General features: G+C 41.8%; 1 protein-coding gene across 4 annotated transcripts in view; it reads left to right on the top strand.

The window, feature by feature from the left end:
- Window positions 1-10,218: 10,218 nt before the first annotated feature.
- The window catches only part of AKAP10 (A-kinase anchoring protein 10), an 85,633-nt gene continuing 68,868 nt past the window's right edge, over window positions 10,219-26,983 (top strand). For 2 of the 4 annotated variants that reach the window (XM_072820968.1, XM_072820965.1), the window contains exons 1-2: window positions 16,966-17,222; window positions 26,879-26,926. In XM_072820968.1, the coding sequence (XP_072677069.1) occupies window positions 17,135-17,222; window positions 26,879-26,926 (136 nt within the window). In that variant the 5' untranslated portion in view covers window positions 16,966-17,134. Of the gene's footprint in view, window positions 10,297-13,426; window positions 13,505-16,965; window positions 17,223-26,878; window positions 26,927-26,983 lie in introns of those variants that run through there. The other 2 variants (XM_072820967.1, XM_072820966.1) reach the window with 2 other exon arrangements.

The following is a 26,983-nucleotide window of genomic DNA, read 5'->3' as shown; positions in this document are numbered from 1 at the left end:
AGATACACAAATGGCCAATAGGCACATGAAAAGCTGTCCAACATCACTGGCCATGAAAAAAGGCAAATCGAAACCACTTCTCATAGCCATTAGGATGGCTACTGTTTAAAAAACAACAACAGCAACCGAAAACAGAAAACAACAAATGTTGAAAAGAAATTGGAACCCTTTTGCACTGCTGGCAGGAATGTAAATTGCAGAGCTACTGCCAAATTGGCAGGAAAATAGTTTGGCATTTCCTTAACAAATTTAACATAGAATTACCATATGATTCAGCAATGCCACTCGTGGGCATATACTCCAAAAAATTGAAAGTAAAGACTCAACAAATGTTATATACCAATGTTCATAGCAGTATTATTCCCAACATCCAAAAGGAGGAAACAACTCAAATGTCTATCAACAGATGAATGGATGAACAAAATGTGGGTTTTATTATTATTATTCAGACTTAAAAAGGAATAAAATTCTGACGTGTTACAACATGAATGAATCGCTAAATGAAATAAGTTAGTCACAAAAGGACAAATCTGTGTAATTCCATTTATATGAAATACCTAGAATACTCAAATTCAGAGAGAAAGTGAAACAGTGATTGCCAAGTGCAAGGGGGAGGGGGTATGGGCAGTTAGCATTTAATGGGTATAGAGTTTCAGTTTGGGAAGATAAGAAAGTTCAAGAGATGGATGGTGGTAATGATTGCACAACGCGAATGTACTAAATGTCACTGAATCGTACACTGAAAAATGGTTAAAATGATAAATTTTATCTTATGTATATTTTATCTTTTTTAAAGATTTTATTTATTTTTTCATGAGAAACACAGAGAGAGGCAGAGACATAGGCAGAGGGAGAAGCAGGCTCCCTGCGGGGAGCCCGATCTGAGACTCCATCCCAGGATCCCAGGATCATGCCCTGAGCCAAAGGCAGATGCTCAATCACTGAGCCACCCAGGGACCCCTATCTTATGTATATTTTACCACACAGAAAAAAAAGAGTAACAGCCTCAGCCTCCATATACTGTACTATTAGCACAGATTGAGAAGAGCCATGAGAGTTCTTCAACATTGGGTCTCCCTGTTGAGTTGGAAGAAGTAACCCACTCCCACAAAGGTGGGATCCTCTACACCATGATGAACTGAACAGGGGTCCTTAACCACCGGAGATAGAAACTTTTGAGGGGTGATGAGGGTTCTAGGAGCCCATTTTCAGACTTGAGATTTCAAAGGAAATCTAAGGGATGGAAGGACCCTCAGAAGCCTGAAGGTAACTCAGGCTGTTTGTGTCGCAGAAGCAAACGTCAGATGCAATAAGAAAGGACTTTGCTCAGTAGCTTCTAGGCCACCAGAAATACAAATATATCTGTACTTCTTGAGTTCTGAACATTGCTATGAACCATAAAAGATGTGTGAAGCTTTCCTATTTAAAACTTTTGTTCCAGGGATGCCTGGGTGGCTCAGTGATTGAGCATCTGCCTTTGGCTCAGGTCGTGATCCTGGGGTCAAGTCCCACATCCGGTTCCCTGTGGGGAGCCCGCTTCTCCCTCTGCCTATGTCTCTGCATCACTCTGTGTGTCTCTCATGAATAAATAAATAAAATCTTCAAAAAAATTAAAAAATAAAACTTATCTTCCCTTAAAATTAATTGTTAGCTGGTAACAAAACTGAGGAACAGATAGGAAGGATGTGCAAATAGAAAACCTGACAGGAGACCTGGGTGGCTCACGCAGTTAAGCATCTGCCTTCTACTCAGGTCATGATCTCAGTCCTGAGATAGAACCGGCTTCCTGCTCAGTGGTGAACCTGTTTCTCCTTCTCTCTCTGCCTGCACCTCCCCCTATTCATGCTCTTTCTCTCTCCCAAATAAATAAACAAAATCTTTTTTTTTTAATAAACAAAATCTTAAAAAAGAAAAGACAACCTGACCCGCAGCCCTCAGGTCTAAGTGGACAACATTGAGCGTGGGTTTTTTCATGTGGAAGAACATTTAAGCTTGTGACTTTAGTTGCATATATACCATAGAGCCATTGCAGGAATAAGAACATTTCTAGATCTCCAGATGGAGTTAAATGAATGATGTCATGTGCACGCTCTGAAGGTGCACACATGGCGTTGTATCTTTCCACAGCATCAGTTTTGCTCAGTGTTCAAGCAAGGTTAACACAATTAGCAAGTGAGTTCCGGGGTCCCAATTCAATGATACTTCACCTCGTGATTAACTTGGCTTCTTACTCGGCACACAGAGCAGAACATAATGTCACACAATGGACAAGATACCAGGGAGGGTTAACAGACCAAACACAATATCAGTCTATGGGTGCGCAGTTAAGATAAGGCCTGGGTCTGGTCTGGGTCAGCTCTCAGCATTTACTGCTTTTTATGTACAAGCAGTGAAGGATCTCAGTTCTGTTCAGAGATCAATTGGGCAGAGCCTTCAGCAAAGCTGCTTTTTTTTTTTTTTTAAGATTTTATTTATTTATTTAAGAGAAAGAACGAATAGGGAGGGGAACAGAAGGAAAGGGAGAAGCAGGCTCTCAGCTAAGCAGGGAGCTCAACCTGGGGCTCAATCCCAGGACCCCGGAATCGTGACCCGAGCTGAAGGCAGGTGCTTAACTGACTGAGCCACTCAGGTGCCCCAGCGGCTGCCTTTCTAACTGGTCAGACATAGAGGGGGTAATGTCTGAGGAATCAGACAGTTTGCTGCAAAATTCCTCCCTTTTTTTTTTTTTTTTAAGATTTTATTTATTCATGAGAGACAGAGACAGAGGGACAAAGGCAGAGGGAGAAGCAGGCTCCTCTCAGAGAGCCCGATGTGGGACTTGATTCCAGGACTCCAGGATCATGCCCTGGGCCGAAGACAGATGCTCAACCACTGAGCCACCCAGGCATCCCAAAATTCCTCCCTTTTAAAAGGGATTTAATTAGTCTTTGCCCCCGCAGACCTCCTCTGCGGTGTCAGCTGATGCCGGTCTCTGCGATTTCTCGTAGCTGCGGTACCCTTAAGTGCCCACATCATTGCTTAACACAGGCCCCTGCTTGACATGAGTGACTCTGTCTTGCTCTCTACAAATGGCCACAGTTGAGAGCACTGGTTTGGGGATCAGGCAGAGGGATTTTAAATCTTGGCTCTACCAACTGAGGCAGAAAATGTTAGTTGCCCCAAAGATCCATCCTTACTATTGATATGGAACTAGAACCCCCAATTCTATATAAAAGTTCAGGCCCAGATCTGAGTTTGAATTCTGGCTCTGCTGCTGATTTTCTGTAGAGTCTTGGCAAGGCTTCCTGAGCCCTAACAGCTCCATCTGTAAAATTAGAATGATGATGCCTGTCCCCCAAAGGTGTTAAAAGGTTGTGAGATAATGCCTAAAGGATGTGTTGCCTGTAATAGGTAGATGTATTACTAAAAGTATGACAGTTTAGAAGCAATTAAGTTTGGAAGGGCTGAACAGTCAGGGAGGACTTCCTGTAGGAGGTGAGGTGGCTTTGGAGCTAAATCCTAAAGAAAAGGTAGGAGATGGATTACAATAAGGATTATGCCCTACAGAAAGGCACTGTAAGATTATTATTAGTGCAAGTGGTGGCAAGTGGTCATGAGATCAAACCCCACCTCAGGCTCCGCACTCAGCTTGGAATCTGCTTGAGACTCTCTCTCCCCTTCCTCCCCCAAAATAAATAAATACATCTAAAAAAGAGAGAGGAGAGAGAGAGAGAGAGATGGACTTACCTTGCTCTCTACAGTTGCCAATGAGGAAAGACCAGAGAAGAAGTCCCTTTTGATCCTTTTATACACAAAACCCACCCCTTGCCCTAAACAAGACCTTCCTTTTTCTAACATGGGCTTCACCATCCCTCTTTTCACCTTGCCTTGGGAGTGGTACAGCTCTGGTCTTTCCAGCTCCCTGGTGGCACAATTAGCCAGTGGATCTGGTTCCAGTAGTCTGTGCAAAGTGGGGTTACACAAGTCTGGGGGTGCTAGTTATTTTTATATCTGTCTGTCTCCATAGTTAACTGTTGCCTGATGCAGTGATGGCAAGGCTCCATTTCTCTGGACATTCAGCTCTTGTCAAAAAAAAAAAAAAAGTCTTGCAAACATTTGTACCAAAAAGCAATTATTGGCTTAGATAGACTCCTGGATAGAAAGTTCATCCTTGAGGCATCTCAGTTTGATGAACCCCACTTCAGGCCTTGTGGCTTTTTTGTGGCTTCTCTGGACTTGAAAATGAAAGCTCTGTGGAGGTGTCCTGCACTTTCCTATGTATATCATACTTGGTTTCTGACTCTCCTAAGTCAGAAAACCAAGAGTTGAAAACCACTCAGTCACTTCCCTGTGAAATCTGGTTATCATTTTTTAAAAGGATTTCATTTATTTATTCATGAGAGACACAGAGAGAGGCAGAGACACAGGCAGAGGGAGAATCAGACTCCTTGCAGAGAGCCTGATGCGGGACTCGATCCCAGGATCCCGGGATCATGCCCTGAGCCAAAGGCAGATGCTCAACCACTGAGCCACCCAGGCGTCCCTAGTTATCATTTTCAAATGAAATGAACTATTAAATTTACCAAAACAAACCTTTATGTATAAAAGGTTTATACATATATAAAGGGTGATGATAAAAGATATAAAGAACGGGGGCTTTGGACGCACACAGAACCATGTTCCAATCCTTGGCTCTGCCTTTTATTAGCTGAAAGATCTTAGGCAATTCATTTAATCTCTCTGATGGCTCATTTCCTCATTTGCAAAATGAGGCAAATAATAATACCCAACATCCCAGGCTGTTGTGAGACTTAAATGCTACATTACTTAAAGCAAATGAAAAGTTCCCTGGACAATATCTGGCATACAGCACACACTCAACAGATGTACATCTTTTATTTCTATCCTTTTATCTAGATACTGAGCATGTAGAAATAGATGCTCATAATAACAGAATATGGTGAAAACATCATCCAAATTTATTGGATGATTGTGGACAGATCACCATCAAAGGGAGGGGGGGCAAGAGGATTGAGTTTAAAGGTTCAGGCCCACTAGTCTCCCTTGGAGGGGGATGGCGGAGACAAAACAATTTTAAGTTAAATGTCGGTCTCTACATTCTCTTCATCAGAATCATACAGGCTGGTGTACATCAGAACCTATGTGAGACTCTTTTTCATCTGCAAAATGAGAGCACTTATGGAGATTAAGTTTTTTAGAAAGTATGTGAATAGGGATCCCTAGGTGGCGCAGCGGTTTGGCGCCTGCCTTTGGCCCAGGGCGCGATCCTGGAGACCCGGGATCGAATCCCACGTCGGGCTCCCGGTGCATGGGGCCTGCTTCTCCCTCTGCCTATGTCTCTGCCTCTCTCTCTCTCTCTGTGACTATCATAAATAAAAAAAAAAAAAAAAAAAAAAAAAAGTATGTGAATAGGTGCTCAAAAATGCTAGCTGAGGGGTGCCTGGGTGGCTCAGTTGGTTAAGTAACTGCCTTTAGCTCAGGTTATGATCCCAGGGTCCTGGGATCGAGTCCCGCATTGGACTCCCTGCTCAGTGGGGAGCCTGCTTCTCTCTCTCCCTCTGCCACTCCCCCTGTTATTCTCTCACTCTCTCTCTCTCTCAAATAAATAAATAAAATCTTTAAAAAATGCTAGCTGAAATTATCACTATGGTGGTCATGATCGTTGCTCTTTTTACAGTGTGAGAGATTTCAGTTTTCTGATCCACAGAGTGTGGGGACTTGTGGGAGCCACACAAGATTCCTTCTAGTTTTTTTTTTTATTTTTTTATTTATTTATGATAGTCACACACACACAGAGAGACAGAGAGGCAGAGACACAGGCAGAGGGAGAAGCAGGCTCCATGCACCGGGAGCCCGACGTGGGATTCGATCCCGGGTCTCCAGGATCGCACCCTGGGCCAAAGGCAGGCGCCAAACCGCTGCGCCACCCAGGGATCCCGATCCCTTCTAGTTTTGACCAGAGTAGAGTGTTCTGTGAAATCCATTTGGGACATCCTGGATAAAGGACTGCCCAAGGACAAGTGATGTCAAAACTGACTCTGGAGGTCCAGCCACTCATGATGCGTTAGACATGACTCAACTGTCCTTGTGTGCACCAAACAACAACAACCAAAACCAAACCAGGTTATCCTAGCATTCCATTTATCTAGTTTCTTTTTTTTTTTTTTTTCATTTATCTAGTTTCTTTACAGCCTTCACTCTCAGCAGCACATGAAGGATATGGGCAGTTGAACCTTGGGCCCTACAGATGCCTAGAATCCATGCAGCTTTGTGACTGGTACAAACACATTCCCTTGGCATCATTCCTGGCCACTCTGGACTTTCAGGTCTGGAGTGGAGCATGTATGTTTGCCCACTATTTCCCATCTCTCTCTTGTCCTACTCAAGACACTCTTGGTTTCCTGTGGCTCTGGTTCCAGCTCGCATGGTCTCTGGACAAATTCATACCAAGGTAATCTGATACTACCTCATTTCCTACCCCAATACTGTGCCTCCTCTCTCCCCTGTTCTGGGGCTTCCATATTCACAATGTCCTGGGGTTTGTACACACAGCCCTGAAGTGCAGGAGTTAGTACCCTGTGCGGTGAATCATTGATCAATGGGAGATAAGAGCTGGCGGGTGCGTTTATACAGGCCACTGAACCTTGAGCAACCCTACAGACTGGCAGTCATTCCCACTTGGTGGCAGCCCACTCAATAACATCATCTCACATTGGCTCCTCTCCATCCCCACATCACTCCCATTTTTCTCCACTTCTGTGCTCTTTAACATAGCCCTGCCATGAGCCCTCTGCCAAGGCTCTGCTTTCTGGGGAACCCAGGCTAAGCCTAACTGGGTGATTGAGATCTGGGAGTTAGATTATTTACCAGTATGACAGCAATAAAATGCAAATAGCCCCCATGCAAAAAGCAGGGAAACCCATGGATCAAAATTACTCAGGCTTTCGCCTATGACTAATTGAAATGAAGTTTAATGATAGGTCTGGTTTCTGGTAGAAAATGAAACAGTAGTCTTAGGGTGGCCAATCACCAATTCCAGCCACACTGTGAGAAACCACACGGCCCCCTTGGCAGCTTTCAAGAAGCAGTTGCAGGGGCACCTGGGTGGCTCAGTGGCTCAGCATTTGCCTTTGGCTCAGGGCATGATCCTGTGGTCCCGAGATGGAGTCCCGCATCGGGCTTCCTGCAGGGAGCCTGCTTCTCCCTCTGCCTTTGTCTCTGCCTCACTCTCTGTTTCTCATGAATAAATAAATAAAATATTTAAAGAAGAAGAAGAAGAAGAAGAAGAAGAAGAAGAAGAAGAAGAAGAAGAAAAAGAAGAAGAAGAAGCAGCTGGAGAATAGACTTCGGTGTTCACAGGCCCAGAGCTCATTGTTTGAAGAACAAGGTCCTTAAGGAAGTACCTTGTAACACGACCTTAATTCTCTATGTAGTACATTTTCCCCCAGTCATTCCCCTAGGTAAACTTCAGGTCATATTCCAAGGTAACTATGCACCAGGTTAAAAGAAAGACCCAGAATTTATCACACAGGACTGTGTGATATTGGATCTCAGATAAGACTGATTGAAATCAGAGGACATCATATGCTCAGAAGTCACGCCCTCTGTATAACAATGGATTAGTGACAAGACCACTGGATTATTGAGAACCTGAATAGCAGCCCAGGAAATGCTGTTATGGAATTGGGCTCTCTAGTGTTAATGGTGATAACAGGATTCCAGAATAGCGGAGTCCATGAGACAGACCTCAATTGTCAGAGACATGATAGATATAATGACCACATAGGTGGGAAAGGTACCAAGCATGCCTTGACCCACAGGGATATGTGGGAATGGCTGATGATGATTAGGTCTTTGAAGTGAGATAGATGGTGGTGCTTGTGTCTGCCCAAAATTCATATGCTGGAATCCTAACCCCCCAGTGTGATGATATTAGGAAGTAGGGCCTCTGGGAGGTGATTAGGTCATCAAAGAGCCCTCATGAGTGGGACTAATGCCTTTATAAAAGAGACCCCACAGAGCTGTCTTGTCCCTTCTGCCTTAGGAGGACACCGAGAGAATGTGGCCATCTACAAACCAGGAATTAGGCCCTCAGCAGACACGAATTGTGCTAGCACCCCTGATCTTGTTCTCTAAAGTCTTCAGAATTGGGAGAAATAAAACTTTTTGTTCAAGTCATCAAGTCTATGGTATTTTTGTTAAAGCAGCCTGAAGGGATTAAGACAGGCAGTAAACAGCATTGTTTGACTCATATAATCAAAAGATCAAGATCAGATATCAAAAGACTGATGTCACTACCATGATAGAAAAGTCATGATCCTTTGTCAGTTTCCAAATCTGAGAGAGTTCTAAGATCTGAGCCTAGCAATTGAAAAGGAGGCCAAATCTTGAGAAACCCTGAAATGCCACAACAAATGTCTGTTCTCCCAATCCTTTCTTCAAATAGGCCGTTAGTCATTTATGAGGCACAATCAATATGGATTTCCCTAGAATTTGGCAGAAACTTTACATTGGCTCCCTGATCTGTTAAGAGTCCTTAAATTTAAAAAAGGAGAAAGAAAGGCCAACTGGAAGTTCCTGAAACTACTCCCAACCTGTGGCCAAGATAATGACTCAAGCCAAACTACATCCCAGGTGGAATGATAGATTATTGCCTCCCTTGAAGATTTAAAGAATGGGTAGTGGTTCCCATTCTACTTTCTATTTCATTCACGGGCATATGGCCCTGCAAAATCCAAATGGATCATGTTGGATAATGGTGGACCACTATAAATTTAGCCAAGATGTAACCCTAATTGTAGTTGCCCCTCCAAATTAACACAGCCCCTGACAATTGGTATGTGGCTATAGATTTAGCAAATGCATTGTTTTCAAATTCCGTTAAGAATGAGGCTCAAAAGCAATTTGCATTCATCTGGGATGGAGAACAGTACAAACTCGGTCTTGTCCAGTCCTTGTTAATTCTACTGCTCTCAGTGCATTGGCCATAGTTCCCCAGTAAAACAGAACTGAAGGAGAGAGAGAGAAGGTTTTTTGTAAAGGATTAGCTCATGTGATTTGGGAGGCTGAGAAGTTCCATAATCTGCCATCTGCAAGCTGGAAACCCAGGAAAGCCAAGGGTGTGATTCAGTCCAAGTCCTGAGAACCAGGAGAGCTGACAGTACAAATCACAGTCTGTGAGGAAGGAGACCATGAGATCAGATGTCCAAGCTCAAGCTGTGAGGCAGATAAAAGGAATTCATCCTTCCCCTACCTTTTGTTCTATTCAGGCCCTCAACAATTTTATGATGCCCACCTGTACTGGAGCAGGCAATCTACTTTGCTGAGTCCAATTCAAATACTAATCTCATCCAGAAACACTCTAGCAGACACACCCAGAAAGAACACTTAATATGGGCACCGCGTGGCCAGTCAACTTGACACATAAAACTCACCATCATGCTCAGTATCAAAATAGTCCAAGCAATGCTGTCCAACAGGACTATAATGTGAGTCACATTTGTAATTTTAGTAACCACACTGAAAAAAAGTCAAAAACCAACAAGTGAAATTAATAATATGTGTATTGACTTACCAAACATATCTAAAATACTATCAATTACAATAAGTAATCACTATAATAATATTGAGATATTTTAATTATTTTTTCATACCAAATCTTCAAAATCTGGTGTGTATTTTATGGTTATAGCACATCTTTTTAAAAATTTTTGTTGGGATCCCTGGGTGGCGCAGCGGTTTGGTGCCTGCCTTTGGCCCAGGGCGCGATCCTGGAGACCCGGGATCGAATCCCACGTCGGGCTCCCAGTGCATGGAGCCTGCTTCTCCCTCTGCCTGTGTCTCTGCCTCTCTCTCTCTCTCTGTGTGACTATCATAAAAAATTAAAAAAAAATAAAAATAAAAATTTTTGTTTATTTGAGATAGATAGTGAGCAAGAGACAGAGGGCATGAGCAGAGGGAGAAGCAGACTTTCTACTAGGCAGCGAGCCTGATACAGGGCTCAATCTCAGGACCCCAGGATCATGACCTGAGCCAAAGGCAAACACTCAACCAACTGAGCCACCAAGGTGCCTCAATAGCACATCTTAATTAGTTACATTTCAAGTGCTGAGTAGCTACATGGAACTAGTGGCTACTATACTAGACACTGCAGGTCTAAAGAATCCTTCATTGTCTGGACATTCTGCAGAACATCACACTAGGACACTATATTGATGACATCATGCTAACTAGACCCAGTGGACAAGAAATGGCAGGTATTCTAGATGCCCTGGTAAAACACATACATGCCAGAAGGTGGGTTATAAGCCCTACCAAGATTCAGGGACTTGCAACTTTGGTGAAAATTTTAAACCTGTTAGGTATTTATGTAGAAAATAATTTAATTTGCCCAAAGGAAAAAAAAAAATACTAATTTGCCCAAAGGGAGGTCTGGCCTTAGCTCTTGGCTAGTAGGCAGTCATCTCTAGGCTGTGAGAATGTCATGCCTGATAGAAGAGTTTTATTATGACCTCAGCCAGCCATATTGTAACAAAGTGATTTGGGTCATGTGGTGTCAGTGTTACCTCTTGAGGGGCTGAAGACTGAGTTTTGCAAAGGCAGTTGATCATGCTTGTGTGATGGAGTCTCAATAGAGACTTTGAACACTAGCCTTGGGTAAGTTTCCCTGGCTGGCAATACTCCATGCATATTGTCATATATCAATGCCAGGAAAGTAACGCTCTTCTGACTCCATGGGAGAGGACAACTGGAAGCTCTGTGTTTTGTACTTGCCTGGATTCTGCCCTATGCATTCCTTCGCTTGGCTGATTCTAACTGTATCTTTTAGCAATAAGAAATGATATCTGTGAAGATAACAGTGATCAGTGTGTTTTGCAAGTTCTTCTAGCAAATTATTAAACCTAAGGATGGTCTTGGGGACTCCCAAACTTGCAACTCATGTCATAAGTAAGGGTGATCTTGTATAGACTGTGCCCTTAACTTCACAGTTGATTACTTTCACTTTATCATTCAATGTTTATTTATATTTGTCTACATATTTGCCACTTTCTTTGCTCTTTGTGTCTTCTACCTCAGACTTTCTGATACCATTTTTCATAAATTCTTTGGAAAATTCAGGTGACTGGTTACATTTTTTTTCTGTTTTCATCTGGAAAATGTCTTGTTTTGTGTCATCTTTGAAATATATGGGCATAGGATTCCAGGTTGTAGTTATATTTTCCAGCACAGTGAAGATTTAATTCCATAGTCATCTGTCTTCCACTGTTGCTGTTGAAAATATCAGATCCCTTAGTGTCACTCCTTTGAAGGTAATCTGTTTCCCCAAATCCCAGATATCTTTAGCTGAGATAGAGAAAGGAATGAGAGCATGAGCAGGGAGGAGGGTCAGAGGAAGAGGGAGAAGCAGACTCTCTGCTGAGGGGGGGCACCCAATGCAGGGCTGGATCCCAGCACTCTGGGATCATGACCTGAGTCGAAGGCAGACACCTAACCAACTGAGCCACTCAGGCACCCCAAACCTCCAGGTATTTTTAATACTTTTTTTTTTTTTTTTTCCGGAAGTTTCATTATAATAGTCTAGGTGTGGTTTTTTTTTTTTTTGAATTCATGATGATTTTTAATTTTTTTTAGAGAAAGTGTGAGCAAGGGTGGTAAGGAGGAGCAGAGGGAGAGGGAGAGAGAGAATCTTAAGCAGGCTCCAAGTCCAGTTTGGAGTCCAATGTAGGCCTCCATCTTATGACTCTGGGTCATGACCTGAGCTGAAATCAAGAGTAGGACATTTACCCAACTGAGCTACCCAGGAGCCCCTCATAGTAATCTTGAATATTAAGTTGGTTTCTATCATCACTTCAGGAAAATGATTAACCATTAATGTTTCAAATATTTCCTCTACTACATTCTCTCTCTTCTCCCCTTCTGGGACTCTGATCAAGCATATGGTAGAACTTTTCATTGTATTCTTCTCTATGTCTCTTACCTTCACTACATGCTCCATTCTGGATATTTTCTTCTTGACTTGACTTCCATTTTACGAATTCTTTCTATTATAACTCTGCTTACAGATCCATCAATTTAGTTCTTAGTTTCAGATATTTTACTTTACAGTTCTAGAATTTCTAGTTGCTCCTTTTTCATATATAATCCATCAGTTTTTATAATTTCTAGTTCTCTGCCCAAATTTTCAATGTTCTTTTTCATATCCCTGATCATAATAAGCATAATTATGTTCAAATCTATGACCAATAATTCCATTATCTGGAGCTCTCATGTCACTATTTCTTTTATTTTTTTTAAAGATTTTATTTATTTATTCATAAGAGACACACAGAGAGAGAGGCAGAGAAACAGGCAGAGGAAGAAGCAGGCTCCATGCAGGGAGCCCGATGTGGGACTCAATCCCGGGACTCCAAGATTACACTGTGGGCCGAAGGCAGGCGCTAAACCGCTGAGCCACCCAGGGATCCCCGTCATGTCACTATTTCTATTGTTTATCATTTCTCTTGGCACCTGATATCTATGATTGTGTGCCAGGCATTATGGTTGAACAATTGTTTGTGGAAATAATTCAAGACCTTGGATGAAACTATTTTATTCCAAGTGGATCTTCATTTGCTTCCATCAGGCACCTGGAACAGCAAGAATTGGGATTTTTCTCAATGTATCGCTGGGGGTTCAGATTTCCTAAATCACACAGATGTCTTGAAGCTGGAGTATAATCCCTGCTGGGGGCTGGTTTATACCTGGTGTAGCTTCTTCAGAATCCTGATCCAAAGCAATTCTTGGGCTCCAACTTTTGTCCTCTAGTCTGTGACATTATCAAAAGCATAACTCAACTAGCTTCTCAGTCTCTTTTCCCTGAACAGGGAAACTCCCAGAAAAGAGACCCCAACGGTGGAACTTAATTCATTAGATTTTGTTTTTCTTCTCTCATCTGATAATTCTTCATGACCTTCTTATTGTCTTAATGTTTTATAGCTTTGGTTTTAGCTTTCCTTTTTGGTTTTCCACAGCAAGTGGATAGTCCAAATGACCTGCTTTACTATCATTAGAAGTTGTCCCATGAAAGGGAGGTATATGCAAGAGTACCTCCAAAGGCCAAAAGAGACCTAAGATGGAAGAAATGGCCAACAAATCCAGCTTGACAAGAAATGGTTTATTAAGGGGACTTATGGGCAGAAGTGTGTCTTGGCAGCTGTAAGACAAGTGGGTTTCCACAACCCCACCTTCAGTGAGAACTGCATTTATAGTTCTAGAGGCTGAGAAGTACATGCTAGTAGACCATCTGGGAGGAAATGTTTGAGAACAGTTGTGTGTCATACTCTTACCTGCAGAGCAGATCAAGGATGTTATGCCCCAGGGGTGTACACAAGGAAGTCTCTGTTATGCTTATTTAAGAGATTATTGTCATATCTCCTACTTGTTTCAGGTTCCTTTGATGGGAAAAATGTGCTCTAAACTCCCATTTATCTGGAATGATTAGAGACTACAGAAGAAATAAATTACAGTAAGCCCAAACTGCTTTGATTTAGCTTTGACTAAAACTAAACTCAGAGGCCACGACTTTCTTAGAGATAAATTTTACAAAGCTATGGATACAAATGCTTTTGAGAATGTAAAATACTCGTTTAAGAATTAGCCTTTGTCAGTTGATGAGCATTTAAGTTATATTTGATACACATTCTGAGTCTTGTCATAAACCTGTTTGTTTTTATCTGCTTACTAATAAGGTACAGGGAAGGTTTTTTTTTTTCCTATAGTGTCAAAAGATTTGTTTGAATAATTTCCTCGATGTTAAGAATGTTTGATATAGACAACCACGTTTGTTAGAATGTTTATTATAGAATTCTTCATTAAATTTGTAAGAAGTGTTTGTCATTGGAAATTAATTTTATTCACTGGCTTTGGGATAATCACCTTGCTGATTTTACCCCACTAATTTGTTGTAATTGATACAACTGGTATAAAAAGGATTGTGAGGGGGTGCCTGGGAGGTACAGTCGGTTAAGCATCCTACTCTTGGTTTCGGCTCAGGTGATCTCATGGGTGGTGAGATAGAGCTCCATGTCCGGCTCAGTGTGGGGTCTGCTGGAGACTCCCTCTCCCTTTGCCCCTTCCCCTCTAAAATAAGTAAATAAATATTAAAAAAAAAAAAGACTGTGAGGATTCCCTTAAAATTGGGGATATAATTAAAGGAATTCCTTCTGGTGAAAATTTATTTTATGTGTAAATTAAAGTGGCTTTAACAAATTCATTTAGAAATGCAATGCAGTTTGCCACAACTGGGTATTCAGGTGAATGAAATACTCTCGCCTGTTTTAATATTCTTGTTTTATTTTAACTTTATTCATTTGTGCATCATCAAATTCCTACAGATTAAATGATAGTGTTGTGCTCTTAAAGCTTCCAAAGGCATATAAACTCTTTAGTAGATGATGATTCAGAAGGCATTTGCACTGCCAGATATCACTCATCACCTTATATTTGCCCAATAAATAGACACCCATGCTGGAACATCAACTGAATAGGATTAGCTGGAGGTAGAGAAAAACACGGGAGCAAGTGGTGTAAGCAAATAGCTTTGGAGTCAGACTACAATGATAAAAATCCTGTCTCTACCCCTTATTGGCCTTGTGCTCCCTTGGTAAGTTATTCTGAGCCTCAAGGTCATCATCTGTAAATTGGGGGTAATGATATTAGCCATCTCTTGGGGTCTTTTCTGGGTGGAGGGAGGGAGAAGGTAAAAGATGAAGGGAGACTGTGTTGACAAAGCACTTAGGATACCGAGAGCACAGAAGTGCTTAAGAAATAATGACAGGTATTACTACCTGACTGGGGATATATATTCTGCTGCCTGGAGGAGTAAAGGCAGCTCCAGAATTTCTGCTAGGAGGTGCTCAAGAGCAGTAATTACGATGGAAGGCGGGGATAGGACACCACTTTTACATGGATTCTCTGCTTAGAGAAAATGAGAAAGGGTTTGAGATTTACAGGAGTGAAAGAGGTCCCCCCTGGCCCTGCTCCTATTTGGTGATATTCAGGATTTCTTGCACTCTCCCTTCGTCCCAGGCGACTAACCAGTCTACAAATACAAAAAGGCACTGTCAAGGGATTGGACTCCTGGGGAGAAGAGAGAAAGGCACTGTGCTTTCTTGCCAAGTGTGTCAATGTCCTGTGCTTACACCTCTGGTAGATACCACTCACAACCTTATATTGACTGCTCCTCTGCCACACTCCTCCTGGACTTCAGCCAATCTCCAATCTCCATTTCCAAGGAGCTAAGGGCAAGATCTTTAGTTTTTATTGGCCGCAGACAGCAGAGTGGTCCTCCTGAGTGCAGGCTGGTTTCCAACAGCCCCTCTGATCTCCAGAAGGACTGTTGGAAATTCCCTTGCAGCCTCTGCTGAGGCCCACAGGAGTGGGATAGCACCAACTCACGAGGTCAAGAATACACTCAGGCATCCAGAGCCTCAGCCGGTCTTTCTTCTGCCTGCCACACTCTACCCAGGTAGCAAGAGTTGGATGTTCAGCTTTGGAGGTGACTCTCTAGGTTTGAAATTCAGGGTTCATCCCTAGTTAGCTAATGACCTTGGGCAGGATATTTTTCTGTGTCTAGTATTCCCCACTTCAAGACTGACCTAAGGACTATTATTAATTCTGAGGGCTTGGCATAGTAACTGCATAGAAAACTTTCAATAAGTATCAGCTGTGACTACGTTATGGGCCCAGGACCAAACAGAGAACCCTATTAAGTTGCTCTAATTATACAGTGAAAAGATCCTGGGTTGTAGTTATAGTCTCAACACTGACACATCATAATCTTGGACAAGTTGGACTTCTTTTTGGTCCTGTTTCCCGAACTGTCACATGATAGACTCAGGAATTAAAAAACAAACAACTCAGGAGGCACCTGGATAGCTTAGTGGTTGAATGTCTGCTTTTGGCTCTGGTGGTGATCCTGGGGGCCTGAGATGGAGTCCCATATGGGGCTCCCTGCAGGGAGCCTACTTCTCCCTCTGCCCATGTCTCTGCTCTCTCATGAATGAATGAATGAATGAATGAATGAATGAATGAATGAAGTCTTAAAAAAAAAACAAAACCTCGGTGAACATTTATCTTTCAGACTCCTTCCCCACAGGAGCACCCACAAGGCTACAATTATTACCCAATCAGCACACTTAACCGGTGGTAAGGGACACTGAGTTGGGGGAAAGACTTGTTTCACTCTGCATGAGGCATGAATGGAGGGCCTGAAGATTCACTGGAAAAAGACATTTGAACAAAGCTTGAAGGATATTCAGGAGTTTGCCTTGTAAATTCCTGGGGATGCTTGTGTTACTGTGCCTTTCAAACCTGAGCATTCGCAGGGATTTGGTTCTGAAAACAAGCCCACTTCTCCTTTTTTATCGCCGAGGTCATTGTGATTGGGAGTGCGTGGGGAGCCGCAGAAAGCAGGTTATGCCTCCTCTTCCCCCTTGGAGGAGCGGTGACCTCCCGGTACCCCCGCGACCCGGAGGCGCGGTGGAGGTGGTCTGCTCGCCTGGGCCTGGCGGTGCAGGGTGAAGCCCCTCTGGCGGGTCAGCGCCTTTCAGCCCAACTGGACAGAGAAGCAGGAGGGGCTGAGCTGGAGCGAGGCAGCGCGGCCCTCGCCTTGTCCAAGGGCATGCCCTGAGTGCCACGGCCGCGCGCCCCGGGCCCGAACACCGCGCCATCCCGCTCCGGGGTCGGAGGTGCGGGGCGCGGGGGGGCTGCGGCTCGGGGAGGACCCGTTTTGCGGGGGCCGTGCCCGCACCGCTCCACCGCGGGGGCACCACCGCAGGCTAGAGGTCCCCGGCGCCGGGGAAAGGGCACAGGCCGCGGGCGCGCAGGGTCACGTGGGCGGGCCGGGCGCGTGCCCCCGCACCCACGAGAGGAGGCGGGGCTGGGGGGCGGGGCCGGCGGGGCTGGCGGCGCGGCCTCCCGTGAAGCCTCGCGCGGGGAAGGACCGGAACTCCGGGCGGGCGGCTTGTTGATAATATGGCGGCAGGCGCTGCCTGGGCTTCCCGAGGAGGCGGTGGGGCCCACACCCGGAAGAAGGGTCTCCTTTCAGGCTAGTGCGGCGGCCGCTGCGGACCCGGAAGTCCGGGCCGGTTGCTGAATGAGGGGAGCCGGGCCCTCCCCGCGACAGTCCCCCCGCGCCCTCCGCCCCGACCCGGGCCCCGCCATGTCCTTCTTCCGGCGGAAAGGTAGCAGAGGGGGCTCCGGCGGGGAGCCAGGCCGGGCCTCAGGGGCGGCGGTGGGGCCGGTGGGCCTGCACGGGCTTTCTCCCCGGGGGGCGGCGAGGCCCTCGGCCTCCGCGCAGACGCCCCGTGCGTGCCTTGCTTTGCTCCCGGACTCTGCAGGGAGGGAGAAGGCGGCCTCCTCGCGCGAGGTCAGAGGGGAATTGTCTCGCTGGTCTGGTCCGAAAGTGTTTGCCGGAGCCCGTACAAGTTAATGCCTGTTTGCGTAAAAACCGCTCTCGCGTTTGTGTGCTTGTGTGTCTCAACTGTAGATCAAAAAGAAGGAAATTCCTTTAGTACCGTGTTACGGAAGTCTCTGACTTTTTCAGAATATTGAGGGTTTTTATGTCTAAAAGCAACATGTGAAAAAGCTGTTTTCTTCAACTAGTGCCATTTTCTGGTTTCCCCTTCTTTGGGGGTGGGGTGGTGGAGAGGAGGATCCTGCAGTTCCTAAAATAACATTACTTATTGCTAAAAGTTCCCTAGTGAAGAAGACTCTTTTGATGACTTAGCAAGTCTACTAACTATTGGGACAGCTCACTTTGTAAACTACTTATATTTCTGATTTTCAATTGTGGATAGCTGCCAGTTTTTGAGTAGAGGCAGCTTAATTTTGATCCTGGATAAGGAGGTGGTTGTGTTTCATTAAAAATATGTATCCAAAATGAACGAGCGTAGGTCTTTTTGGATGATAGTGGTTCTTTGAATTCTTGTTATTGGAGAAAAAAATGTACCAAACAAACACACACAAAAAATGCAGCCCACTAAATAAATCAGGGACTTAGGTTCACATGACTCCTCTGCTAGTGACGGTCGCTTGGAACAGAAAAGTGTTAACCCACTTTTTCCTTCTCTCTCAGCTGAGAATTAGATGATTCCTAAAGGCCCCATTCAGATATGAATTCAAGAATTCATTTTAAGTACATAGTGAGTTTTAGTAATTGATGTCATGGGGTGAGTGAATAAAACTGTGATGAATGAATGAAAGCACTGCTGAGTGAAGGAAACCTTTAAAATGGTACAGGAAGCTTTGTTGATAAGGTACCTGGGTATAGTTAATTTAATAGCTCTTAATTTGTTTGACAGTGTTGTAATAGGTTGTTTTGGTCTTTTTTTTTTTTTTTTTTTTTTTTAAGGAGGAAAGAAGCATTCTGTGTATAATGAGGCAAATTGCATGTTGCATAATAGACTGTTGTCTCTGTTCAACAAATACTTTTGAATGCCTGGTGTTTGGCAGGCACTGTGTTAGGCCCTCGTTGTTAAGCACTGAACAAGGCAATGTCCCTTTACCTATGGAGCTTATTGTCTGCTGGGACAGGCGGACAGTAAATCTTTCTTTCTGTACCTGTGTGTATTTACAGATTGATAACCTGTTATGACAGAGATAACCTGAGAGGAGAAGCATATTTTGATTTGATGTTAGAGAAAGACCTCAGCAGGTGACCTTGAAACTTAAAGCTGAGGGATCAGTAGAAGGTAATAGAGGTTAGGGAAGAGTATTCTAGGAACAGGGAGTAGCATGTTCAAAGGTTGTAAGTCAAGAAAGAGTTTGATGCCCTTCAAGAAAGAAAGGAAGGCCAATGTGCTTTGGGCTTGGAGAGGTAGACAAGATTCGAAGCTTTGTAGGCCATAGTTAGGTTTTATTCCAAATACAGAGACACTATAATTTGTTTGTTTGTTTGTTTGTTTAAGAGAGCATGAGTGAGGAGGGAGATGGAGAGAATCTTAAGCATGCTGCACACTCAGCATGGAGATGCTGCGGGGCTCTGTCTCTTGACCCCGAGATCATGACCTGAACTGAAATAAAGAGTCAGACGCTTAACCCACTGAGCCACCCAGGCACCCCTTAAAATTTTTTAAAGAGGAATGATTTGATCTTGTGTTATAAAAAGATCATTGTAGAAGCTTTTTGCAGACTGAATGTGGCAAGAGTAGAAGCTGGAGATGCTTCTGTTTAGGGATTCCATCCAGTCTTTAAATACCATTTTTAAATACCACCTATACGCTGATGACTCCTGAATTTACATCTCCAGCTTGAATTCTCTCCCCTGAATTAGGAGTGGTATATCTAACTGTTGGTCCATTTCATACCTCTACCTAATAGATATATCTATTAATAGAAATAATAGATATAGTAAGCGAAAGATCCATCTGTTAGCCTAAAATTTAACTCCAGGTTTTTTTTAGTACGTTCTTGAACCTCTCGTTTTCTCCTACCCTATATCTACATCAGCAAATCTGCTAAGTCTACCCCAGAATGTAATCAAATTTGGTCTTTTCTCACTATCCCTGACCGTTAACTCCCTAGTCTAGATGATCATCTCTGTTTAGATTGGGCGGTTAATGAAGTCCTCTAAGAGGATGTCATTCAAATCTCAGCTTAAATGTTAAGAGGAAGCTTGTTTTATGAAAGTAGAGTAAGTAGGGCTCAGTTGGTTGAGAATCGGACTCTTGATTTCAGTCAGGTCATGATTTCAGGGTCGTGAGATTGAGCCCTGTGTTGGGCTCTGTGCGTGGAACTTCCTTGGGATTCTCTCTCCCTCTCTGTACCCCTTCCCCCTTACACTTGTTTGCTCACTCACTCAAATAAATAAAATCTTATTAAAAAAAGAAAGAAAGAAAATGGAGAAAGCAGAATTATTTTGCTCTAGGCTTCAATTTGGTTTCTCTTCTTCCATCCTTGACCCCTATGGTATATTTTCAAAGTGCATTATGCCACATTTCTGTTCAAATTCCTCCAGTAGCTTCCATGTATAGGAAGCTTCTATTCCTATACATGGCCCTCCTTAATCTAGGTCCCATTTCCTCTCTGTGTTCATTTCCTGCTCTCTTTTTCCATCACTGTTCCATTTATATATTGGCCTCTTTGTTGTCAAGTACATTCCCACCTCAGGGCCTTTGCACTCACTTTTTCTCTCTGCTTGGAAACCTCTTCCCATAGGCCCCCACTATTTCATTCTCTCATCTCCTTCAGGTTTTTGATCATTTGACATCTTTGGTGAGGCTTTCTCTGTCCATCCTACTTTTAACATTCCAGTCCCCAGCCCCTGCACTCCTCTATCTTGCCCTATTTTCTCTACAGGATTTATCACCATCTACTTTACTATGTATTTTATTAAGATGCAAGTTGATTTTGTTTGCAGCTGTATCCCCAAGTCTGGGTCAGTGCCTTGGTATAGTTAGGAATTTAATGAATATTTACTGAATAAATGAATAAAATATCCACTAGTAAAAAGTGCTGTGCAGAGAATTTAAACCTATGTGAGAGTAGATCCAGGGTGACCATTTGTGTTCAGATAATAAGGGAAGGCTGGTCTGAGAAGATGGCATTTGAATGAAGAGAGGGAGCCAGCCTCACAAAAGATCAAAGGAACTGCATTTTAGCCAGAGAGAACCGGAAGTACAAATACCCTGAGGCAGGAATAGCTGGGTGTGTTTAAGGGACCCGAAGAACTTACTGGGAATGGATATGTTTTGGAGATAGAGATGGCATGACTTGAGTAAGTGATTGGAGTGAAGAAAAACTGGGAAAACTTTGGGCTTAGAACTTGAGGCAGGAAGAATCAGGAATTGTCTTTTGACAGTTGTGAGTTTATGATAACAGACATCTATGTGGATATGTCAAAGAGGCAGTTGGATTCTGTAGTTCTGAAAAGAGGTCAGAACGTGAGATCTGGTTCTGGGTTTAGAAATATTTTGCATAAATGATTAACGACATGGGACTAGATGAGATCACCTAGAGAATACATATAATGTGTGAATTAATTGAAAGGCTAAGTTACTATATAACAAAGATACACTGAAGTGTAATGGCTCAAACAAGATAGACTTTTAAATTATTCTCTTGAGTGTAACCATCCAAGTTCATTAGAGGTCTTTGCTTCACAGTCATTCTGTGATCATTTTCCTCCCATCTTGTTAAACTTCTTTCCCTTAGGGTCTGATCTGTTTTATCAAAGCTGGGTCATAGCCCTTTCTGTCTATCCTCAGTCCTCTGACACATGGTAAGGAGGAAAGAGAATCTTTGGCCAGGAAGTGGCACATAATAATTTCTATTCACATTCTGTTGGTGGGAAGTTAATCACATGGTCATAGATAACTGCGAAAGCTCCTGGGAAATGTAAATAGCCAGCTAGTAACTAGCTACTAGGCTACAGCTGTCTTGCTAGGAAGAGGAGAATGAGTTTGGTGGCCAGGTAGCATTTCCTGCCATACTATAGACCAGAAGGGAGCTTAGGTGAGAGCTCTGGTATTAAACCAGCTTTTAGAAGTTAAATTGAGGGCACCTGAGTGGTTCAGATAGTTGAGCATCTGCCTTCTGCTCAGGTCATTGATCTCCAGGTACTGGGATTGAGCGTCTTGGGCTCCTGGCTCAGTGGAGTGGGTGAGGTTTGCTTCTGCCTCTCCCCCTGCTGTGCTCTCTTTGTTTCTCTCAGATGAATAATAACATCTTTTAATGTTTTTAAAAATTTAAAACGAGGAACATGAGCCATTGGCAAAGAAGAATAAAAAATAAGATGCCAATTATATAGGAGTGCAATTACATGGGAGCTAAGAGAAGATAACATTTCAAAAAGAAGGGAGTATTGTAGTGAATGTGTCACTTGCAAGATCAAGATAGAAATGACTACTCAGTTTGATAATGTGGAAGTAATTGAGTAGTATCAGTGGAATGGGTTGAAGGGAGAATGTAAAGTGTGGAAAGTAGCAAGAGTAAAACTAAAAACACCTTTTTCAAGAAACTGAAGTGCAAAGGAACTAAAAGGGGCAATTTGGTTAAGGGATTTTTTTAAAAAGATAAAAGATACTAGAATGTGTTTGTATGCTGATAGTGATGATGGTAGAGAAGGATAAAATGATACAGGAGAGAGGGGTGTTACTCCTGGGAGTAAAGTTCTTGAAAAGTCCTGAGGATGGGATTAAAGACTGACTGTACTAAGATTTGGTTAGGGTCCACTGCTATTGGGAATGGCAATTGGTAGGACCAGTTGTATAAAGTTTAAAAACCTTCGATCAGTGCTATATTTTGTTTATAGATCCACAAATATATTAAAGAGTAAAAATGTGGGGGATATAATAAATATTCAATTTATGAAATTATTTCCCTAGGAAGGAGGGAACAAGATCAGAGAGAGACCGCAATTACACATGCATGTTTTATTTCTTTTGAAAATTTTTCAGAAGCAAATATAGCATAATGTTAAAATATGATAAACCTGAGTGTTACTTAAATTAAAATTTAGTATTCTGTTTTAGAAGTTTCATAATAAAAAGAAATATAGAAACAAGAAAAAGCATAGTCAGCAGTACAAAATAAGGTGGCTGAAATAAACCTAAATAGATCAATAGTCATGATAAATGTAAATAGACTAAATTCTAGCAAAAGACTAAAGAGCTAAAAGATAAAAAGTCAGGCTGAATAATAAGACAAAATCCAGCCATAAACTACTGAGAACACAAACGTTAAGACACAGAGAAATTGAACATAACTGGATGGAAGGATATAGCAGACAAATGTCAACCAGAAGAAAGCTGTGTGGCAGATGACGTACTTTAAAGCATGAGACATCAGAGCTAAAAATGTACACTACGTTTTGATAAAATGAACAGGGTAGTAGGAATATAAAACTCTGAACTGCTTTGCACCTAATATCAGTCTCAAAATACATAAAGCAAAATACACAGAATAACCAAGGGAAATCAACAAATTCTTAATTATAGTGAAAGTTTTCAGAATGATCTTTAGACATCAAGAATAGTAATCACAATAAACAGAAATGGGCTGCCCCAGACAGTGAAAAGACTAGATTCCTCCTGTATACTGTTCAGATATAAAAAGGATCATGAGAAGGTTAAAAGCAAAAAGATGGGAAAATACAGCAGGGATGTAGGACAAAAAGAAAGCTAAGATAGTCTTCACAATAGCACATACAACAAACAAAAAGGAGACATTTAAGTTTTGAGAGGGAATGGGAACAAAGGAATCATTCATTAGCCCCAGATAACATGATTGCATATATAAAAAACTGAAGAAAGTCTACACACATACTATTAGAAATCATAAAAGAACTCGGGTGGGTTTTAAAAATGTGTGTTTATATCTAAGTATTTAAAACTCAGTTGTACCGCTGTATGCCAGTAAAAATAAAAGATTAAAATCTTTATGGAGTTTACAAAACCTGATTTGACATGAAAGGAGACTCAAATAAATGGAGAGGTAAACTATGTTCATGGATAAAAAGACTCAGTATTGGAAAGATGTGAACTGTCTCCCAAATCAATCATTAAGTCAGTGCTACTTTAAAAATTCCCATGAGGGTTTTAGGATCAGGACAAAATTGACCTTATAATTAATAGAGTGGATAGTTTCAAAAGAGAATGAAGTAGAGGGCTCGGCCCTGCCAAAGGCTGATTATATGATTACGTAATTAAGACAGTAGAACTAAATACTCAGAAACAGACCCATGTATGTATGGAAAGTTGGTATATAAAGTGTTCCTGTTCAGTTGGGAAGGGTTGGACTAATCAGTAAATGATGCTTGTTGTCCCTCTGGCAAAAAAAGAATTAGGATTTTCTACCTCTGATCATATACATCAGGGGTCAGCAAACTTTCTATAAAAGACTAGATGGTGTCCTTGTAGCCCTGGATAGTATGTTAACAAATGGATATGGCTGTGCTAAACTAAACCTTATTTGTAAAAACAAAACAAAAAACAAAACAAAACAAAACCAAACAAACTAGAGATGGGCTTGATTTGACTCATAGGCTGTAGTTTCCTGGAATCTGATAAAGAGAAATAAATTTCAGGTAGGTAAGAGCCCAGAATTTTAAAAAGCAAAACTTGAAATCATATGGAAGAAAGTACAGAGGAAAAAAATCTTATCTAGGGCTAAACAATAAAACATAGGAAAATACAATCCGTAAATTTGGCTACATTAAAGCACATTAAAATTTAAAGCTTCCAAACAATAAAATACACATAAGATATTTAGAACACAAAGAATTAGTATCCAGAATATGTATGGAATTTCTATAAATAAGGGACAAAGGAATTGAATAGGCAGCCCATAAAAGAGGAAACCTAAATATCTGGTAAATATGAAAGGATATCTCCCTCAAAGGAAATCAAGGAAATGAATTAAAAACACCATCAATACCATTGGTATTGAAAAGTATTCATTAAATAGCCACTTTCATTAAAAATGTCCATCATTGGTTCCCTAACAGTTCCATTTATAGTGTTTTATCCTAGAGAAAGTCTCACATATGTACATAGGAAGATATGTACTAGAATGTTGATCACATCATTGTTTGTGATAGTGAAAACTAGGAAATAAAACCTAACAGGTTCTTTAACAGGAAAATGAGTAAATAAAGGTGTATTTTAGGAATTAAGCAGCTAAAATGAATGCACTAGACTACAGGAATGTATTAGAACTGTATCAGTATAGATAAATCAAATTATGGGATGAATACAAATTTCAGAATTGTAGAATACCATTCATGTAATTTTTAAAGGTGTGCGGAATAATCTCATGTTTTACACTCATGTAGTAATGGTTTAAAAACCTACGTGGCACTAAACACATCCAATTTAGGGCAGTATTTATCTATGCAAAGGGAAGAGGAGCAATGGGACAGGACCATTTAACTATATAAAGAGAGAAAAGAGAAGTAAGGCAAAATACTAATATTTAGTGAAGTTGGATTGTGTACTTTTCTGTTTGAAATATTAACTAGATCTGATTGATGAGAATGTATTGAGGGTGACAAAAGTGGAACTGTAGAGGTATGTTTTAGTGATTGAACCAGTTGGTTTTAGAAGCGGTTGGGTGTGGGAGGTAAGGCAGAGACATGTTAAGAATGACTGAGATTTTTCGCCTGAGAAACTGGGGTGGGAGTGTCATTCATGAGAGAAAATGAAAAGTGAGGTATACCAGGTTTGGGAAGAGATGGTACGTTCTATTTTGGACCAGTGTATTTATAGACAAATGGGTAGATGGTTAAATGAATTTAAGGTCAAAAAGTATTTAGACTAGGAATAGAAATTTAGGATTCACAGCTTATCCTGTGTTCAGAATGGGTAAGTTCAGCCAGGAAATCCATGTGTACATAGTGAAAAGAAAAGGTGCTCAAACCCTTTCTCTGAGAAACTCCCAGTGGGCAAAGGAGAAGTTGGCCAGGGGATAAACTGAGAAGGAACAGCCAGAAAACCAGGGGGGGTGGAGTGCCTTGGAAGTCAAGACAAGTTCGTGTTTCACGTGGGAGATGTAGTCAGTTAGCAGATGCTGTAGTGAGGGCTACAGCCCAATCACTTCTACCACATTTCCTTATTTTCTTCCCAACAGCAGTGATCAATACTTGAAATGATCTTGTTTTGTTTTTGTCCATGTATGTCTCCACAGTCTTGTATGTAGACTTCTTGAAGGCGGGACTGCTCTTTTCTGAGCCAGGAGAGTGTCTAGCACATACGAGACACTAAAATATTTATTGATGGATTAATTTATCAGATACTCTCGGAGCTAGTTATTTCCTGCTACTGCTTTTCAGTGTTGAAAGTTTAAGAACACGAAGTAGGGAGATGGTCACATTTTGGGATTTCTTATTTTGATAGCTTCTCATGGTAGGGTTAAAAAAAAATAATGTTGAAAAAATACAAGAAAAGTGAGAAAAGTTAAAAATAATCTTTTGTCAGATCCTGTAAGTTCACGCTTTGCTTAAGCTGCCATGTACCTTCCTTTTTTGGATATTATATTATTAGCATGTTTGCAGTAGAATTTCTACTGTTTTGTATAATGGAGAAGAGACTATAACTTTTTTTTTTTAAGATTTATTTATTTATTTGTTTGTTTATTTATGATAGACATAGAGAGAGAGAGGCAGAGACACAGGAGGAGGGAGAAGCAGGCTCCATGCCGGGAGCCTGATGTGGGACTCAATCCCTGGACTCCAGGATCGTACCCTGGGCCAAAGGCAGGCGCTAAACTGCTGAGCCACCCAGGGATCCCTGAGACTATAACTTTTTAAAAGAAATTGTTAAGCCTTGAGTATTAAATATTTAGAGTATAAGTTTAGAATGTTTGTATTTGATGCTACGAGAGGAATACACAAGAAGTAAGATAGGAGGATACATAACCAAAGAACTCTTTCTTCAGGATGCATCTAGTAGTGGGCATATATTAATAATATTAGTTAACATCCTAAATTAACCGTGTGTCTGTTACTCTTCTAAGCCCTTTACAACTATTTATTTTTTTACTCACAACCTTTTAAGGTAGGTGTTATCACTCTCCTCTAACTTTATAAATCAAAGAAATTGAGACCCAGAGAAGTAAAGTAACTTGTCCACGATCACATGGCTGTATAAGTGGCAAGCGAGAATTTGAACCAGTGTCAGAATACATTGTTCAGTGCTCTTGACTGAACCACGTTCAAAGGTCACTTCCTTAGAGAAACTTCACCCGACAACTGTCTTGCCCTGTCCCCCTTCAAGTCAATTATCCCATTGTTGTACAACTTTGAATACTCCTCTGTTAGAATAAAGCTTGTCTAATTTTTACATCATATAGAGGGGCTCTTTTTGACTGTAGGAGTTGGTCATGATGCTCTTTTATCTTCCAGTGAAAGGCAAAGAACAAGAGAAGACCTCAGATGTCAAGTCAATTAAAGGTGAGTTCAGTAGCATTCCATTGTATTAAAAAACGATGTGCTTTGCATTTATAGACT

This window comes from Canis lupus, chromosome 3, assembly GCF_048164855.1.
Source record: "Canis lupus baileyi chromosome 3, mCanLup2.hap1, whole genome shotgun sequence".
Taxonomy (NCBI): Eukaryota; Metazoa; Chordata; class Mammalia; order Carnivora; family Canidae; genus Canis; species Canis lupus.
The sequence above is the reverse complement of the archived record's forward strand: the minus strand, read 5'-3'. Positions and strand labels throughout refer to the sequence as shown.